The sequence below is a fragment of the Callorhinus ursinus genome, unplaced genomic scaffold, assembly GCF_003265705.2.
Source record: "Callorhinus ursinus isolate GAN/ISIS: 27379988/994484 unplaced genomic scaffold, GSC_fseal_2.0 scaffold4, whole genome shotgun sequence".
Classification (NCBI taxonomy): Eukaryota; Metazoa; Chordata; class Mammalia; order Carnivora; family Otariidae; genus Callorhinus; species Callorhinus ursinus.
The window spans coordinates 116,446,466-116,467,119 of record NW_027397066.1 but is presented as its reverse complement, the minus strand read 5'-3'; the positions used below and the strand labels follow the sequence as shown (position 1 = coordinate 116,467,119).

Below are 20,654 nucleotides of genomic sequence, written 5' to 3'. Positions count from 1 at the left end.
TCGGGAAAAGAGAGTAAAAACAGAACTAATCCTACCAGATACTAAAGCAACAAACTATAATTATTAAAACATAGGGCACGTGAATAGTAGATTAATGGAACAGCAGAGAAAAGCCAGAAATAAGTCCAAAAACATACAGAATTTAGGATATGATCAAGTTGGCACCTCAAGTTCAAGGGGGAAAGGATAGATTATCCAAAACATGGTGTTAGGTCAAGTAAGTGTCATCTAAAAAGAAAAATTTGTGTTCATAACTCATATCTTTCATTGAAATAAATTTCAACTAGATCAAAGATTTTTATGTGAAAAAAAAGAACAAACCATAAAAGTACTACAAGGAACCAAGTGAGAATTCTTTTTTTTTTTATCTATTTTTATTTGAGAGAGAGAGAGAGAGAGAGAAAGTGTGAAAGGGGGGGGGGGTGGGAGTGGGGCCAGAGGGACAGGGAGAGAGAGAATCCTCCAGCAGACTCCCTGCTGAGCAGGGAACCCAAGTAGGGCTCAACCCCAGGACCCTGATCATGACACCTGAGCCAGAATCAGGAGTTGCACGCTCACCTGACTGAGCCACCAAAGTGCCCTGAGAAACCATGTGAGAATTCTTATGTTACCTCAGAACAAGGAATATCTTTCTAATTGTGACATAAAACTAAAATCATAAAAAAGATCGTTAGGTCTGACAAATTAAAATTATTTTCATGCCAAAACCGTTACAAGCAGTCAATTGGCAAAGAATGCCCTAGAAAGAATATTTATAACACCTATCACAAAAAAAGGTTAACTTCTCAAATGTATAATGTATTCTTACAAATCAGTAAAAAGGACAAAGGATACAGACAATTCAACAGGAAAGGAACTACAAATGACCATTGAAAAGATGCTCAATCCTATTCGCAATAAGAGAAAGACAATTTTTCACCTATCGATTTGCAAAGATCAAAACCTTTGGTAACACTGCGTTGGTGAGAGTTCTTCCATCACCAGCACAACCTCTGAGGAGGGCAATTAGAAACACCACTCGCAAATGCACGGACCTTTCATCTAGCAACGTCATTTCTAGGAATTTGCCCTTCAGACATATTCACACATTTATGAAATGATTTATGTAAAAGGTTATTGATCTCAATATCGTTTGAAATAGCAGAAGACTGTAAACAACCCAAATGTCCACCAATAGAGGGCTGTCTAAATAAATTATGGTCAACTAAAGGAATTCCATGAGGCCTAAGAGAGAAATGATGCTTACATATTTTAATATGAACTCATCTTTGGGATATCCTGTTGTTTATGTACAGAAACAACAAATTCACAATTCTGGTTATTTGTGGTGGAAGAACCAGGAAGCTGAGGGGAGTAGGGAATAGACTTCATTGTTTATTCATCTGTACATGGTCCAAATAGTGAACCATGTGAATATACTTCCTATACAAAAATGTAGTAAAAAGAAGAAAAGCCTCATTACTTGTCATATTTTATAGATAAATAGACCTCTCAAAGAACTGAGGAGCCAACAGAAGTAACGAAATGCGTTTATATTGTAACTCTAATTCTATGGAATGAAGGACCAATATGAAAATTGAACTTTTGTTTTATTTTTTTTTAAGATTTCATTTATTTATTTGACAGAGAGAGACACAGCGAGAGAGGGAACACAAGCAGGGGGAGTGGGAGAGGGAGAGGCAGGCTTCCCGCGGAGCAGGAAGCCCGATGCGGGGCTCGATCCCAGGACCCTGGGATCATGACCTGAGCCGAAGGCAGATGCTTAACGACTGAGCCACCCAGGGGCCCCTCAACTTTTGTTTTAGTACCTAGTGTTCGAGGACTTCAAGAAAAATATACAAAATCTTCTGTAACTAAATTATTTTAAAATATTTTAATATCTAATAGCATTAGGGTATAAAAGTTAATAATTTTAAATGAGAAGTTTCAGATGACTCAAAAATTCTGAAAAACAAATATGGAAATGACCGATCACAGGAATCAAACTTTTGGTATAGGCAATTTAAAGCAATACAATAATACAAAAAACAAGACTAAAAATATTCATTTTAAAAACATTTAGGGTGCCTGGGTGGCTCAGTTGGTTAAGCGACTGCCTTCGGCTCAGGTCATGATCCCGGAGTCCTGGGATCGAGTCCCACATTGGGCTCCCTGCTCAGTAAGGGAGCCTGCTTCTCCCTCTGACCCTCCCCCCTCTCATGTACTCTCTCTCTCTCATTCTCTCTCTCTCAAATAAATAAATAAATTAAAAAAAAAAACATTTAGCTACATCCATGAGAGCAGTGTGTAGCCCTAAGGAAGAACCATACTCTGCTTCACGAAATTAAATTTCTGACCTTGACCTAATCAACTTGTATTTAATTAGTCTCCAACTCCTCAGGATTTTAACCCCTACACGTCTCCAATCCATGTTCTCCCACCAATGTCCCAGTGAAAGCTTTCTGTAGGCTCTTACGCTAAGCCAACTGGCCACCACGGTTCCATTCCTACCTACCCTTCTCATTGCCACTGCTATTTCTAGCATAAATCTGATGGTCCCAATCACCACCTTGCTTTATACCTCCATTAGTTACCCAAAGCTCAAGTGTTTTCATGTGGCTATTCTTTTTTTCCTTCCCTTCTTCAAAATTCCTTTCCCCCCAAATGTGGAAATTACCTATTTTTTTTTTCTTTTTTCTTTTTGGTCCTAGGCTGGGCATCTGATTCTAGCCAGGCCAAAAACAGTCCATGCCAGAAATTTTGACTCGGGACTGACAATCTGTTCATTTCTCTTTGAATGTCTGCCGCACACGGAAGTTCAGAAGTAGTCAGTGGTCACATTTTCTGCCACCTGAACCAGAAAAGGGGAGAGAAATCCAGTTATAAAAGAGGAAGAATGAAGATGTGCAGAGAAGCTTAAGCCCAGAGTTAGGAAACTGAGTGCCCAATCCCAGCTCTTCTTGGGGGCCCCGCTGCAACCTTGTCTGTGGAGTCTGATAGGATGAGTCTGACCCTCTCAATAAATAGCCCCTTAGTGGGCTGGTTCAAAGAAGAGTTTGATTCCTGCACCCAAGTCAGTCCTAATCCTCCCTCGTATATGGCAACGTGGCGGCTCAACCACAGCCTCTCTTGATAGCCTCACTTCCCATTGTTCTGACCAGCTAGCTCTTCATTCCCCTGTACTCACTCCCCTGCATCAAAGCATGGCTCCATGCTCTGTACTAATTGCCCTAAGTATTTATCTCCTTGATTACATTTACCATTATTATATTGCAGAATTCTCACTTATTTATATATTATTTTGTAAGTTCTTCAAGGACATCATCTTATTCGTTTATGGAGCTCACTACCTAATACAACTGGAAAACACATTGTAGGCACTAGACAAATGTTTGATAAATCAGGTTATTCCAGTCAATTAACTCTTGCCACACAGGCTCTAGCAAATTTGCCCTCAAAAGACCTAATCAATGTCCCCCAAATCGGAGGGGGGGATGAACCATAAGAGACTATGGACTCTGAGAAACAAACTGAGGGTTCTAGAGGGGAGGGGGGAGGGGGGATGGGTTAGCCTGGTGATGGGTATTAAAGAGGGCATGTACTGAATGGAGCATTGGGTCTTATATGCAAACAATGAATCATGGAACACTACATCAAAAACTAATGATGTTGGGAATGCAAGCTGGTGCAGCCACTCTGGCAAACAGTATGGAGGTTCCTCAAAAAGTTGAAAATAGATCTACCATACAATCCAGCAATTGCACTACTGGGTATTTACCCCAAAGATACAAATGTAGGGATCCGAAGGGGCACCTGCACCCCAATGTTTATAGCAGCAATGTTCACAATAGCCAAACTATGGAAAGAGCCAAGATGTCCATCGACAGATGAATGGATAAAGAAGAGGTGGTATATATACACAATGGAATATTACACAGCCATCAAAAGGAATGAGATCTTGCCATTTGCAACGGCATGGATGGAGCTGGAGGGTATTATGCTGAGTGAAATAAGTCAATCAGAGAAAGACATGTATCATATGACCTCACTGATATGAGGAATTCTTAATCTCAGGAAACAAACTGAGGGTTGCTGGAGTGGGGTTGGGGTGGGAGGGATGGGGCAGCTGGGTGATAGACACTGGGGAGGGTATGTGCTATGGTGAGTGCTGTGAATTGTGTAAGACTGTTGAATCATAGACCTGTACCTCTGAAACAAATAATACATATGTTAAAAAAAAGAAAAAGATAGCAGGAAGGGAAGAATGAAAGGGGGGAAATTGGAGGGGGGAGATGAACCATGAGAGACTATGGACTCTGAGAAACACTCTGAGGGTTCTAGAGGAGAGGGAGGTGGGGGGATGGGTTAGCCTGGTGATGGGTATTAAAGAGGGCATGTACTGCATGGAGCACTGGGTGTTATATGCAAACAATGAATCATGGAACACTACATCAAAAACTAATGATATAATGATGTATGGTGATTAACATAATAAAAATAAATAAAATAATGAAAAAAAACTAATGATGTAATGTATGGTGATTAACAATAAAATAAAGAGAGACTTAACCAACTTATTATCTTAATATCTGATTAAGAAAGCAGTCTTTCATGAATAATGTAATTTTGTGTTTGACAAGAGTAACTTACATGTGAAATAAATGGATGGGGCAAAGCAGTATCAACTTCTGGGGCCCAAACCCCAATCCACACTCTCCTAAAGGACCCAAATCAGTAATGTGAAGGTAGAAATTGCGATCTTAGACCTGCCACGTAATTCCTTCTCTTTTTTGTCATACATTTTATATTATTCATTTTGTTAAATTGTATTACCTCTAAATCTGGAGATGTCAACCACTCTTACAGTATTTGTTTACCCTGAAGTGCTCTTAAACAAGCTGATTACGCAGCCACACAAATGAAAAATCTACCCTTATCATCTAATTTTAATATTTAGGTTTTTTCCCAAAAAGTTCTTTAACCCCAAATGTATTTCCAAACAGATTCGTTTGTTTGTTTCTAACGTATTATACATTACCTGGAAGGCAGAGGGGAAAAAAGATTTTTTTGTTTTACCCTGTATTCATCCTAATAACCAAAGGGAATGAAACACAATTTCTTTATGGCAAAGCTGGTTTATTGAACTTCATAAAGAAATGTTACAATGACACTATTCCACAATGAAATTATTTAACTTTAGATTCCATGAGGAAACATATTAGCAATATACGTCAATAAAGCATTGTCATTAATAGCTAACTACATTAGATTCTGGATTAGCTTCCTTAGGTTGATCTCAAATTAAGACTTTCCCAAAAGATACCTGATGTTTTCAATTAAGGATCACAATTAAAATAAATTCACACAGGAGTTACAAAATGTTGTGATTTGTGCTTTAAAAATTTATAATTATTTGTTTGATAACCACCATTCTGGAAGTGGTTTCTCAACAAGGAAGTGTTTTATAAATATTCTGGAAAATATCTAAAATTTTTATCCCCATTCAAGTGATAAGTATGCTCTTTAAAAAATAAAAACCTATGTAGAAAAAAATTAAAACAGTAAATCATTGCAAATGAGATACAAATATTTTAAAATTAATAAATATTAAAGTGAAAAAATAAGTTCTTTCACAGAACTGTAAAGGATACCTACATTACGTTCTTATAAAAAGAAACAGTTAAATTATTTTTTTAACCATTTTAACAGCACTTAAAAACATAAATGTGCTTGGAAGTTTTGTAAACTGTCTTCCCACACTTTAGAAAATGTTTTAAAAGCAACAGATTCCCTTCTTTAAAAAACTGTTATACCCACCACAATTAGCACACTTGTCATTGTTTTACTACAAAAATAGTTACAAATCAACAATTTAAATTCTAACCATTTTTAATTCTAGCATGATAGGAAAATTGGATTAATCTCCCTAAACACAGATAAAGCCAACTTGTTTTTCCTTAAGCTCTAATATTTAAAACTGAATAATTATTTCCTATGATTACTTCTTTCAGTTCATTTAATAGCATTACCTTGTTTTTATAATTAAATTATCCAATTAGGATCACCATGATGATTAAACAAAACTCCTAAACTAGATTAGATTACATATTTGATTTCCCACATTCTGAAAATACTTTAAGTATAATCATCTTTTGGCTTAATTACCTCTAAAATATCAAGGACAGCAATCTATCAGAACTAGTGAATGTGCACCCTTCAGTTAAAGTTCATGGCTTATGTTCCATTCATGTAATAGCTTTGTATGCAAACTTACTATTTTCTATGTGCAAAGTCTTAGATTTAAAATAAACATACTTAGGGTAAGAAACTTCTTGAACTATTCTTTACACCACTGAGGGAGAGAGACAAGGTATTTCTCAATATCTACTTTATTTTTCATACTGAGGAGGAATAGCTTCTTGTGACCATAAAATTTAAAGATTTTAAAAACTGAAACACTGTAACACAATACTATTACAGAAATATATGTAGACTCCTAGGAATTAGAGGTATGCCTTCAGAGCTACAATCCAAATAGAAGTTGATTTGTTAATTCAACCTTTAGTCATTAAATTGACTGACTGTGGGGGAGAGCAAGAGATACTATGCCAGATACACAGCTTGAAATTACTAAAAGCTAAGAGAACAGGTCTCCTGTGGTAGCCAGGAACCACATTTACCTATTTCCCCCCAAGTTACAACTCCTCCAATGCTTTCAACTGGTTTTTCACTAAAGATATCAAAATAAAATATAAAGCACCTTATTATATCACTTCATTTACATTAAAGTCAGACTTGCTTTTGCATATTCTAATAGAATTTAGTAAGAAAACAATTCAAATTATTTTTCTAAAAATAACAATGACTTCTGTAGATCTGATTGATATATTGATTAGAAATATCAAGCATCTGGAATCACTGGAAGTCATTCTTTATGCACTGAGAACCAGAAAATATTCTATGCCTTCTCCCCACAATGGAACTAAATACAGTCTTGGCTCTCAAATGTACCAATAATAATGCAATTAAATACATCAATAATACAAAGACAGAACTCCAGGGAGAGGCAAATACCAGTTTTGTCCTACTGAGAACACTTCCCAAAGAACATACTAGTAAGTATGTCCTAAACCCTTAATTTTTTTTTTCAATTCCAGAACACAGGATTGAACAGTCATTTACTCCTAAAATACCATCGTGCTCTCATTTGAAGCCTCCTTCACTGGGCTCTCAATGGGAAGATGGTCTAATTCATCCTACCTTTACTTCATTTTCAACCACACGTGAAAACCAACTTTTGCCCTGTGTTGTCACAATGACAAATGTAATTAAGTAGATACAAAATACAAAAATTAGCATGACAATGATAAATAGTAAAATATCAGGATGATCCATTATATTTGAGATTAAATCTTATGACTTATCACTGTCATACTTCAAAAGCATTTCTTTAGTCAAAATTAGATAGTATAATAAAGACTGTAACTTAGCACCAGCATGTCATTGCAGGCTTTGGTTCGGGCTTCAGAATAATTCCGTTATCAGGGGGTTGACTAAGCATTAATGGTTTGTGGCTCTTAAGTTTATGAGCCAAGGTCATAAATATAGCTTCCACGTGGTCATTATCATTGGGGTTTTTCGCAGAGGTTTCAAACAAAGGCATACTGTGTGTGTCAGCAAATTTTTGTGCCAAGTCTGTAGGTACTTGAATGGCACTTCTCAAGTCACATTTATTTCCAACTAGAATCCGTGGTATGTCACTGGCTAGCAAATGTTGTTTGCATTCTTCTATCCAAGATGGCAGGCTATGAAAACTAGCCATATTAGTCATATCATACACGAAGACAACGGCATGGACATTTCTGTAATAATGCTGTACCATGCTCTTTCTAAATCGTTCTTGACCTGCTGTGTCCCATAACTGGATCTGAAAATGAAAAAAGAGAGAAAACTGAAAATTTCATTCCAATTATACATATTGAAAATTTTAATCAACTCCGCATGGTCTTTAGTACTTCTTCACTTAAATTACTTTGTTCTTGTCCATAATGCCTTTTCAATGTAATTTATGAGATCCAGACTGCATGATACTATAGTTACCTCATAATTAATACAAGTGTCAGAACAAATATTTCAACTCAGCACTTAAATTTCAGTAAGTTAAATTTGTTTGGATGAAATTACAACTCAAAACTGATTTTAGGGATGCCTGGGGTGGCTCAGTCAGTTAGCTGTCTGCCTTTGGCTTGGGTCATGGTCCCAGGGTCCTGGGATTGAGTCCCACATCGAGCTCCTTGCTCAGCAGGTCGCCTGCTCCTCCCTCTGCCTGCCGCTCCCCCTGCTCGTGCTCTCTCTCTCTCTGAAAAATAAATAAATGAAATCTTAAAAAAAAAAACAAACTGATTTTAAAATATTAAATTGACACGCCTGGGTGGCTCAGTCAGTTAAGCGTCTGCCTTCCACTCGGTCCCGGGGTCCCAGGGTCCTGGGATCGAGGCCCGCATCAGGCTCCCTGCTCAGTGGGGAGCCTGCTTCTCCCTCTTCCCCTGCTTGTGTTCCCTCTCTCGCTGTCTGTCAAATAAATAAATAAAATCTTTAAATAAATAAATAAAATATTAAGTAAAAATATATCAGGTTTTAACATACATGTTAAGTATCTAATTGCTTTTTCTTTTTCTTTAAGATTTTATTTATTTACCGGCACCTGTGTGGCTCAGTCGGGTTAAGCGTCTGCCTTCTGCCCCACCCTACTCTCATGCTCTCTCTCTCTCAAATAATTAAGTAAGAGAGAGAGCACACAAGCAGGGGGAGTGGCAGGCAGCGGGAGAGGGAGAAGCAGGCTCCGCACTGAGCAAGGAGCCCGACGCAGGGCTCAATCACAGCACCCTGGGATCATGACCTGAGCTGAAAGCAGATGCTTAACCGACTGAGCCACCCAACCACCCCCAATTAAGTGTCTAATTCCTATAAATTTAATTACTATATGCCCTTCTCTACCTTCCACTAGACTAATTTAAAATAGTAGACTTAGGACAGATGCTAGGAGTCATTAGGTCTAGTCCCCAAACGTGTGTGTGTGTGTGTGTGTGTGTGTGTGTGTATGTATATATATATATATATACATTCTATGAAACCTATGAATTCCCCCCTTGAAAATCTTAAAAGGCTAGAAAAATCACTTATTTAACCTAAACATTTCTACCAACAAGACTATTCCAATATCTCCTAATTGAAATACGGGGGGGGGGGGCTGAGGAAAATAATATCTAAAGGTAAATATAAGTCATGTGTTATGATTCTCTTACAACACTGAATTCCCCTGCCTTTGTTTACTTCCTAAAAAAGTTAAGTGATGAGGGTGGAAAAGATTAGAGGTAGATTTGCTTAGATAACTTTTGACCTAAAGACTTGTACTATTTATATAAATTCAGGCTATGGACTGGAAGCCTAAACTGGTGATTTTTCACAGAATGAGACAGAAGTAGAGGGAAATGAGAGGATCCTGTAGATGGCCCATAAAAGTAAGTAGGATATAAGATATAAAGTGCTCAGAATATGGCAGCACATGGTAATTACTCAATTAAGATGGAATAAATACATTTTTTAAAATGTGATTAGAGATGAAAATATTGATCACCAATCTCTTCTGTGGTACCCGAATTAAAAAAAAAAAAGTTTTTAGTAATCTCTACACCCAATGTGGGCCTTGCACTCAACCCCAAGATCAAGAGTTGCATGCTCTTCTGACTGAGCCAGCCAGGCACCCCCATGCTACCTTAAATTTTATCAGCTCTGATTTTCTTTTTCTCGGTAGTTCTTTTTAAGTCCAAATTTCTCCACTTGCTTAGTATTCTCCCTTTCTTTCTAATTAACATAAACAAGATTTTGCTCTAGGCAGAAATATAAAATACTATACAAACTTGATCTCTCAGGCTCTCCTGGAACTAAGGGAGGCCAAATGACATATAGTTCTAGCCAATAACTGGTAGACAGTCTTTCAGTGGGGTTTTCCAGGGAAACTATGGATATGTGATTTTAAAAAAGACAGAGCATTTGGCACGTGCCTTTTGCACCTCTCTCACCTGACTCTTTCTGCCTGGAATGGGATATAATGACTGGAGGTTCAGCAACCATCTTATGAGCATGAAGAAGGCCACACACAAGAATGGCAGAAGTCTACATAAACCTGGAACCCTGCTAACAGGGTAACCATCACACAGACTGCTGCCTCTGGTCTCCTTATAACATGAGAAAAATAAAACCTCACACCAATATAAAAACTTATTCAAAATGGATAAAAAAAACCTAAATTTAAGAGCTGAAACTATAAAATTCTTAGAAGAAAACATAGGGATAAATATTTGTGACCACTGGGTTAGACAATGGTTTCAAGATATGATATTTAAAGCACAAGCAATCAAAGGAAAAACAGATAAATGGGACTTCATCAAAATTAAAAATGTTTGTGTTTCAAAGAATATTATCAAGAAAGTAAAAGTCAACTCACAGAATGGGAGAAAATACCTGTGAATAATATCTGATAGGGGTGTACCATCCAGAATATTTAAGACCTCTTATAACTCAATAATAAAAGGACAAATAAACCAATTTAAAAACTGGCAAAGAATCTGAACAGACATTTCTCCAAAGAAAATATACAAATGGTCAATAAGCACATGACAAGAGGCTAAACATCATTAGCCATCAAGGAAATGCAAATCAAAAACAAATGAAATACCACTTTACACTCACACCAGGATAGCCATTAAAAAAACAAAAAAGATGGACGGTAACAAGGGCTGGTGGAGATGTAGAAAAACTGGAATCTTCATACATTGCTGGTGGGGATGTAAAATAGTGCAGCACTTTAGAAAACAGTTTGGCAGTTTCTCAAAAAGTTAATCAGACTATGACTTACCCACAAAAAGGAATAAAGTACTGATACATGCTACAACAAAGATGAACCTCCAAAATACACTAAATGAAAGAGGCCAAACATATATTCTATGGGTCTATTTATATAAAGTATCCAAAATAGAGAAATCCATAGAGATAGAACACAGATTTGGTGGTTGCCAGGGCTGGGGGATGGGGAGACTTGAATGGGGGAGGGACTTTACTTTGGCATGACTGAAATATTTTAAAACTGGATAGAGGTGTGGTTATACAACATTATGAATCTACTGAATGCCACTGAATTGTTTACTTTAAAATAGTTAACCTTATGTTATATGAATTTCACTTCCATAAATTATTGTAAAAAAGAAAAACAGAGTTGCTACATGACCCAGTAATTCCACTCCCAGGTATGTACCTGAGAGAACCGAAAAGATATGTTTACACAAAAACTTGTACCCAAATGTTCATAGCAGCAGTATTCATAATAGCTAAAAGGTAGAAACCCCCCAGGGGCACCTGGGTGGCTCAGTTGGTTAAGCGACTGCCTTCAGCTCAGGTCATGATCCTGCAGTCCCGGGATCGAGTCCCGGGATCGAGTCCTGCATCGGGCGCCCTGCTCAGTGGGGAGTCTGCTTCTCCCTCTGACCCTCCCCCCTCTCATGCTGTCTCATTCTTTCTCTCTCAAATAAATAAAATCTTTAAAAAAAAAAAGGTAGAAACCACCCAAATATCCATCAACTGGTGAAGGAAGAAGCAAAATGTATGTCCATATAATGGAGTACTGTTCAGCCATAAAAAGGAATGAAGTACTGATACATGCCACAACATGGATGAATCTAGAAAACATGATCTTAAGTGCAGGAAGCCAGACGCCACAGGCCACATATTGTAAGATTCTATGTCTGTGAAATGCCCAAGATAGGCAAATCCAGAGACAGAAAATAGACAGTGGCTGCCAGGGTTGAGGGAAGGGAAGGAATGGGGTGTGACTGTTAAAATGGGCATGGGGTTTCTTTTCAGAGCTCTGGAATCAGACAGTGATGAGAGTGAATATACTAAACCTTGTGAATATACTAAAAACCACGAAATTGTATATTTTAAAAGGGTAAATCTTATGGTATATGAATTATATCTGTTTTTTAGAGTGACCCAGAAAAAGAAAAAAAAAAAAAAACCAACCCCACTCCAAACTGTATCTTTAACATTTAGAAAGATATTTGGGGAATAATTTGGATGACCCATATAAAAGCTGTCCAAAAAACTGGAGCTGATCTTTTCTCTTTTAATAACATTTCATGTAGCTCAAGTATTCAAAAACCATTTCATCAATGAAAAATGATTTAGAATGTTTTAAGTAAAGAATATTTGTAAGTTAAAAACAAATAAATGAAAAGCACACAAGGAAATAATACCAAATAACCATGGTTGTTGTTAAGGCAATTTCCCCTTTTATTTCTACTTTTCTGTTTTCCATAACAACCACTTTTTCTATAAAAACAAACTAAACTTTTATTTTTTTTTATTTTTTAAAGATTTTATTTATTTATTTGACAGAGAGAGACACAGCGAGAGCAGGAACACAAGCAGGGGGAGTGGGAGAGGGAGAAGCAGGTCTCCTGCCGAGCAGGGAGCCTGATGCGGGACTCGATCTCAGGACCCTGGGATCATGACCTGAGCCGAAGGCAGACACTTAACGACTGAGCCACCCAGGCGCCCAACAAACTAAACTTTTAAAAAAATAATAATTACATAGAATTTAAACCTGCCTCAAAGAACTGTGAAAGTCCCCAATAACAGTGGTGATCATGAGGCTGTTTATCCCTAAGAAAACCGTTCATTCGTTTGTTTTAGGATGGGATGGACTCAACAATACTTAGTTTTCCATCAACCCTGTTCAGAACTATGCATTCTACCCTATTAAGACTTGCAGGAAACAAGAGGTATGAAATAGTAAATTTTACACTTTACCATAAAGCCATAAAAGAAATTACTAAGTTAACGAGGCATTTACAAAGGAGTGTTTATTTAAAGATTTTAATTATTTATTTGTCAGAGCAAGAGAGAGAGCGCACAGGCAGGGGGGAGCGGGAGAGGGAGAAGCAGACTCCCCGCTGAGCAGGGAACCCGACGCGGGGCTCGATCCCAGGGCCCTGGGATCATGACCTGAGCCGAAGGCAGACACTTAACTGACTGAGCCACCCAGGTAGTCCCACAAAGGAGTATTTAAAAAGAAGCTTCAAAATTTCACTGACGGAACTGCTGAAATAGTGAAGGCTCAGGCAAAGGCACACAGCCATGCTGTCTGCAACCTTCAGGCCTGCATGGGACACTGAGGCTGGGGCAAGGGGACTGGGGACGAGCAGAGAGAGACAGCGAAGAAAGGACAGGACAGGGACATGGCTTTGGTTCAGTTAGGATGTATTTTCAGAGCAGTTTTTCCCAATTTAACAATGTTTTATAAAAAATGGCTAATACATGCTCCCATTGATATTACTCCCATTTTACACATTATAAGGACAACACAAAATATACTTCAATAATATTTCACAAATCTCAACTTTAAATTCTAATACGAAGTTCCAACAAAGATGGCAACCTAGCTATTTGCTAAATCCCAACAGGAGATTCTTATTGTTGATGAAATCTCTTTTAGTAGTTTTATGACCCAAATAAAAAATGATCTGACTAAATGGACTTAATACTGTTTTTGCTTGACTGAAAATGATAAAGGTATTAACCCAAATGATCAGCTATCAAATTTCCATTAGTTTCCCTTATTACCTCAATTCTGGATTTCCAGAGTAGCCTACCAATTGATCTCCTTGTTTCCATACATTTGATATGTATCCCCTTAGTACTACCTAGTTTAGAAACTGAGCTAGATACTCAGAGAGGTCCAAGGCATTACTAGACATGGAACCTGCTCTAAGTAAGACTGAAAAGGACTTAATAGAAGAGGTAGAGACACCTACATAATACAGTGAGTTAAGAGATCATTTAAAGGTTCAGGTAAGGTGCTGGAGGGAGTTTATAGAAGGAAGAAATAGAATGGAGAAGGAGGGACGGGATATTTTTGATAGACACACTGAGTTTAATAAGGAGAAATTACATGTGGTGAAATTTGAGCAGAGGGAATATTCAGGCAGAGTGGGGCATGCCAGGGGAAACATAGGGATCGGCAAATAAGCAGCTAGACTATAGGGTACCTGAAGGAAATTAATGGGAAAAAAAGTTTAAAAAGCAGTCTGGAGCAAGATGAAGGAAGTCCGACATTACTTTTTAAAAGTTGGAATTTTACAACATAATAGAGAACTAGCCGGGGCATCTGAGGCAGGGGACATTAATCTCCCTAAAGTGCAACACTAATCTGGCATTTTGGCAATAATGTACAAAATAGGCTCATTGAGTACTGCGCATGAGAGATGAGTTGAGTTGCTGCAACAGTTCACAGGGAGGTAAGAAAGACCTGAACTAGGACTTTGACGAAAGGATGGATGAGAGCATCATGCATGTAGAGAACCAGCTCGATTTAGGTAAAAAGAGAGGGACGAGGCCTTGAGGATAAGTGGGACGCCATCATGACAACCTGGGTGATGTGGGGAGAAACAGGAGAAGCAGGTTTGCCAGGGAAGATGAACTCACTTCAGACATTCAAGGCGAAGGAGGGAATATCCAAATGGCCACGTCTAGAAGAGAGTAGGAAATGCAGAGTAAGACAAGGAGGGAGGTGGGCTAAACAAAGATCTGGAAGTTATCTTCATGGACTGACAGCTGACATCGAGAGACTACCAAAGGAGAGAATGTAGACAGAAAACCAGGTCAAGGGGTAGACTGAGTATCACTCTATATTCATTCTCAATTGCTGCCACATTTATTTTCCTAAAACACTTGGACTTTTTACCAAGCATACAAAATGAACCTAGACTCTTTAGCTTTCTCAAACTCTTCACAAATGTTGCTACCAATGCCTTCAAATTCTTCCCACTTGCCACCTTTCCACAGGAACCTCTGATCCTGCTGAAGTATCCTGCTGATGGTCCTCTTCAGAAAAGCCCTCTCAGCTCTGCCTTCCCTCTGTGAAACCTCACCTAGCACTCCAAGCACAAATGATTCCTCCATCTACATCCAAACAATAACTTGGCACTCATTCATCGCCTGCTTTTAATGGTCATCTTTTTAGGTATATAAATCTTCCCCCAATCTAGGACAATTCATCTATGCACTATAGCAGGGTCAGCAAACTTTTTCTGTAAAGGGTCAGAATAGCGAATATCTTAGGCTCTGTGGGCCTAACAGTGTCTGTCACAACTACTCAACTCTGCCACTGTAGCGCAAAAGCAAGCACAATATGTGAACACAGGAGCATAACCATGTTTCAATACTTCATTTATAAACACTAAAATGTGAATTATACATAATTTTCACCTGTCATGAATCATATTCTTATGATTTCCCCCCCCAATCATTTAAAGAAGTAAAAATCATTTTTAGCTTGCAGGCCATATAAAAACAGGCAGCAAGCCATATTCGGCCCTCAAGCATGGTTTGCCAACCCCTATGATGTATCATAATTCTTTGTGACTAACAAAAATGTCATCTTTCCTGCAATTACTCATTAAATATTTGTTTTACCAATGGGGGAAGAGGTGTCCCAATTATGTTCTTTTAGTTAATATTAGTATCTTTTATTTAACATGGCAAAATGTCATACCTCTACAATTGATAAGTAAGCAATCCCAATGTTCAAATAGAAACTGCTGACCCCTAATGCGAAGATGCATTAAATGCAACATGAGGCTTTTATTCTGTTGGTGTCTGCCATTGTAAAATGCTTGTATGAAAGGAATATAGCTAGTTATGATGGGGATACACATACAAGGAGGAGCATAAGGATTAGGGTTGAGAGTCTTAATTTAAAAATCAAATGTGTTTTTATTTAAAGAATTCATTTTATAATTTTGTTCAACTTCCAAAATTCTGCAAACAAGATTTTCCTTTTTCAACCATACATATATAGTACTTAGGAACAGATGAACAGTATAGACTTTGCTACATTTCATAAAACATTTTAACTGATTCTGAAAGGGCACTGCCCTAAGACATGCTCTCTGAAAAACTTCCAGTCCACAATTAAAAACATTTAACACAGGGCACCTGGGCGGCTCAGATGGTTAAGTGTCCAACTCTTGATTTTGGCTCAGGTCATGATCTTGGGGTGGTGGGAAGGAGCCCTGAGTTGGGCTCCCCGCTCAGTAGGGAGTCTGCTTGAGATTCTCTCCCTCTACCCCTCCCCCCACTCATGTGTGTGCACGTGACTGCACGTTCTCTCTCTCTCTCTCTCTAACAAATAAATCTTTAAAAAAAATATTTGAACACAGTATCTCACTTTTACCAAACAAATAAAGATGTCTAGAATGTCATGTTGTTACTAAAGTAACATAAAGCTTTCCAGCTTTCACTTTAAGATGAAAAATGAAAAAACATGTCATTTTAGATTAGGCTAAAAATTTTCCAAAGAGAAAATACATATGAACATCTCAGCAGCACTTAAGATATATTACAGGTTAACAACAAAAAAGCAGAAGCAGGACATGGAATAAAGCTTTTCTAAATTCACTTCAATTTTTTTTAAGATACTAAAAAAGTTTTTTTTTTTTAAAGACTTTATTTATTTATTAGAGAGAGAGCAAGAGCGCATACTTGGTAGAAGGGGCAGAGGGAGAAGAAGAAGCAGACTCCCCGATGAGCAGGGAGCCCAACTGGGGGAGGCTTGATTCCAGGACCCCAAGAACACCACCTAAGCTGAAATCAAGAGTCAGATGCCTAACCGGACTGAGCCACCCAGGCACCCCTAAAAATAGTTTTTAAAAAAAATGTCCTGGGCACCTGGTCCTGAGATCGAGTTTCCCATCCAGCTCCTTGCTCAGCTCCTTGCTCAGCGGGGAGTTTGCCTGAGATTCTATCCCTCTCCCTCTGCCCCTCCCCCCACTCACTCACTCTCAATAAATAAATAAATCTTAAAAAAAAAAAGTCCAATATATAATGTATGGCTGTTTTGGAATGTCTTTGTTTCTTAAAACTTTGTGAAAAAAACAATGTCCAATATAGTCATGTCTTTTTCTACTACAGAAATTTCAGAATATTTCTGTTAGTCTTTTCAACCACAATAAAAACCTTTCAAGTCTTAAAAGTTGGAGGCACCAGTTGGGTGCCTGGGTGGCTCAGTCAATTGGGCGTCTGCCTTCGGCTCGGGTCATGATCCCGGAGTCCTGAGATCGAGTCCCGCATCGGGCTCCCTGCTCAGCAGGGGGCCTGCTTCTCCCTCCCCCTCTGTGAGCTCTCTTGCCCTCTCTCAAGTAAATACATTTTTAGGAAAAAAAAAAAGTTGGAAGTACAAGTCAATGGCTAAGGCCTTAGAAGAAAAAGAAACTTACTATCCAGGTCTCTACCAATCAAACAGGTTAGGCTAAAGCTCAGAAGGAATAATCCCAGAAAAAAATGTTTTCTCCTCACTGCTCTCAATCAGAACAATGAACTCTGTGCTCCCAGATTCATCACATTTATGGTTCTGGTTTACTTATCACCTCCAACACTTACCCAGTAGTTAAGTAGTCAGCTTAGATACTGGACATGTTTTATATTTTTTCAATATAAGTATCTCTTAAATTTGCAACTGATTCATCTGAGATGTTCAAGTACAAATGGCAACCCATAAGTAGGTAAAGGAGGAAAATCCCAACTCCTCCCCTGCCTCCATTCCCTCTACTTATTTCTTTAAAATCATGCTTTTACGGTAATTTCTCTCACCTTCAGCTGTCTGCTTATGTCCTACTTTACCTCTACTTCACGCTTTGGGTGCACAGCCATAGAAATGATGGTGCCAAAGAGGAATGATGATGTTAAGCCACAGAGGAAGAAGAATCTTCTTAAGATTACCCATTATGAACCAGGTGCTTCATATAATCTCTCATCTAATCTCATCTAATCTCATATGGTATTATCATCCCAACTTTTTCAGAAAAGAAAAGAGTCTCTGAAAGATTAAAGAACCTGCCTTAGGACTAAAGTAACCAACTACCCCAGTTCACCTGAGACTGAGGGGGTTCCTGGGATGTGGGAATTCCAGTTTTAAAACTGGAAAAGTCTTGGGCAAAATTGGTCACCCATCTAAGGACACACAGCCCATCCTTACCCTTTCATAGGTTCAAATTTGAGCCAAGTCAGTTGGGCTCCAAAGCCCATGCACTTTCTCCCAGGACTCCTGCTTTTCCCAAACTAACCTCCTTCTCAAACCTTAGAAGCCCCATTATTTCCCTCACCCTCAGGATTCTGGGCCTAACCTAATTCTGATGAAAAAGACTCAGTCTCTTCTTATTCTGTCTTTTCCTCTGTAATATATACAGATCTTTCTTAACTCCCTAATACAGAGTACCCAAAGGACCACCACTGGCAGCCTGAATGGAATGATAAGATTAAAATAAAAACTAAAAGGCAAAAGGGCCTATAGAAGGCTGATTTCTTTTCAACCCTATATCTCCTTTACATCATTAGCATTTAAACCCCTTTGGGGATGGGCTGAGGAAGGACGGTGGTTGGAGAACTAAAAAATAAATTGTTCTTGCCTCAAGGATGTGAGGGTAGGAATGAAGAAATGAGTCTGCTGCTTCTCCCACAGGGGAACTGAGGTAAAGATGAACATCCTAATTTAAAGCAAAAAAGTAAACACTATAAGGAAGGCAGAGCTTTTCCTGGGGTCTGTATGTTTTAAGGGGTTGTATTAGCCAATGGCTACAGACTTAGTGGTGGTCTGGAATGAAGAGTGTGTCTAAGGTTTATACCAGCAGGAGGTCTCGCCTTGTCACTGATCCTCATTTTCCAATGTACCCATTCCAACCCCTCAGAACCCTAATCTTGGCCTTGGGCCTACTACCTTTTCCACTATAACTGAGTCCCTAGTCCCAGGAGCCACCAATAAGAATTAAAAACTGGGACAGGGTAGCGCTAAGAATGTGCTTTCCGCAAACCAAGCAAGAACTATTCATGTATAGAATGTTTCTGCAGGATAACAGATTTTTCTAAACAACTCAATGTCATACAGAAACTTCTGAAGCAAAACTGTATGCAAGAGAACACCTAACTACTTCCTCAAAGGCATTAAGGTTTTACTTCCACAGGATCAAGGGCAGTGCTCAATTGTTTAATAAATGATATTTATTAAATGTTTTCCATGCTTGAGAAGTTTCACTGTTTTTACTTCACTGACTGCCAACACATAAGACACTGCCAATGAGTCCACGGATATCTTCTACACTCTGGGCTACTCAATGTGTGGTTCACGGACTAGTTGCATCTGCATCACCTGCGACCTCACCAAATTAGAATTCGCATTAAAAAACAAACAAGTCGCCCGGGTAAATCGCGGGACATTAAAGTTTGTGGAGCACTGCCTTATAAGTTTGCTATATATAAATCCTTCCAATCCCCAGCTCCAATCTCTACAACAGCTTGAGAAAAGACGAAGCGCACACGTTGCACAAGGCCAGCGATTAACCCACGGCGGGGTTGGGACCTGTCATCCCAAGGCATCCTTCCTCCCTGACAGTCGTCCCCCCCCCGACCCCCGCTCACCTTGATGCGCTCCCCATCTATCTCCACCGCACGTTCTCGGAAATCCACCCCGATAGTAGCCTCGGTGCGGTCGGGGAAACGGCCGGCGCAGAAGCGGTAGGTCAGGCACGTCTTGCCCACGTTGGAGTCACCGATCACGATTATCTTGAAGATACGCGAGCGAGCCGGAGGCAGAAATACTGAAGCCCCTGACACCGCACCGCTGGACGAGAAGCTTGCCTCAAGAGACGACTCCATCTCCGTTCTCCGGACCCGCCCCAAACTGAGGCGGAGAAAAGGAGACGCGGAAAGATTGAGAGATTACGCCACCTCGAGCGAGCGCGCCCACCCTGCCCGCTCGGCTGCGCAACGTCACAGGAGCCACCGCCCTCCCAGCCCGGCAGCGCGCGTGCGCACCTTTCCGCCCCCGCGTCGCGCAGGTGTGGCGCCCGCCAGCCCGGTCTCGCTGCTCCTCCCACCTAGCCCGCGGCTCCACCCCGCCGTCACTGCTGGCGGCGCCAGTCTACCTGGAAAGGCTTGACGGCCGCGGGGCCCGGCGGGAGGTTGACGGCGGGTGCGGAGGGCTGGCCCACCGAGCGGCCCAGCAGAGCGCCCCAGGCCCGGCACCCAGGCTGGCCCGGCCTCGCCACGTCCAAGGCTCCCGCCCACCGGAGGAAGCCGCGCAATCACTCTGGGGGCGGGGAGAGAAAGACAGCTGAAAGGAAGGAGGTACCACCAGGCACTCTCTCGCGAGAGGGCCGAGGAGCCGCCTTAAACGGGGGCGTGTGCCTGGTGAGGGGCCGTAAGGTGTTCGGAAGGCTGGGATGTAGGGTTCGGCGCCGTTGTGGACGTTGGTGGGGTTTTCCCGGACTTGCAGGTGGAAGCGGGTTCTCTTGGCTTGCAGCCAGGGGCTGCGGAGTCGGCTGTGCCCCCTGCCTCCTCCGGGCCCTCTGGACCCCAGGAGCTGGGACAGCAACGAGGACTGTAGGGGGGTGGGGCGTGAGGCGCCGCCGGAAGGCGCGGGAAGCTGGTGGAGGCGAGCTCCGGGCCTCACGGAGTTCGGCAGCCTTGGTCTTGGCAGGCGCTTGGTTGACAGCAGGTGGGAGGTCGAGGCCGCCTACCGCCGTGGCACGGAGAATTTCCTAGGCGCCCCGTAGGCCATGTGAGGG

General features: G+C 40.2%; 1 protein-coding gene across 2 annotated transcripts; it reads right to left on the bottom strand.

Moving 5' to 3' along the window:
* Nucleotides 1–5,104: 5,104 nt before the first annotated feature.
* Nucleotides 5,105–20,181, bottom strand: RAB33B (RAB33B, member RAS oncogene family). Of its 2 annotated transcripts, XM_073892277.1 has the most exons (4): nt 20,013–20,165; nt 19,507–19,768; nt 18,501–18,578; nt 5,105–7,906 (listed from the first exon to the last, which is right to left on the bottom strand). In XM_073892277.1, exons 2-4 carry the CDS (start codon nt 19,741–19,743, stop codon nt 7,466–7,468), a joined length of 756 nt encoding a protein of 251 aa, XP_073748378.1. In that variant the 5' UTR covers nt 19,744–19,768; nt 20,013–20,165; the 3' UTR covers nt 5,105–7,465. The 2 variants fall into 2 exon arrangements, with proteins under 2 accessions (XP_073748378.1, XP_025730001.1); XM_025874216.2 differs by lacking the exon at nt 18,501–18,578 and having other exon boundaries at nt 20,013–20,181.
* Nucleotides 20,182–20,654: the final 473 nt, after the last annotated feature.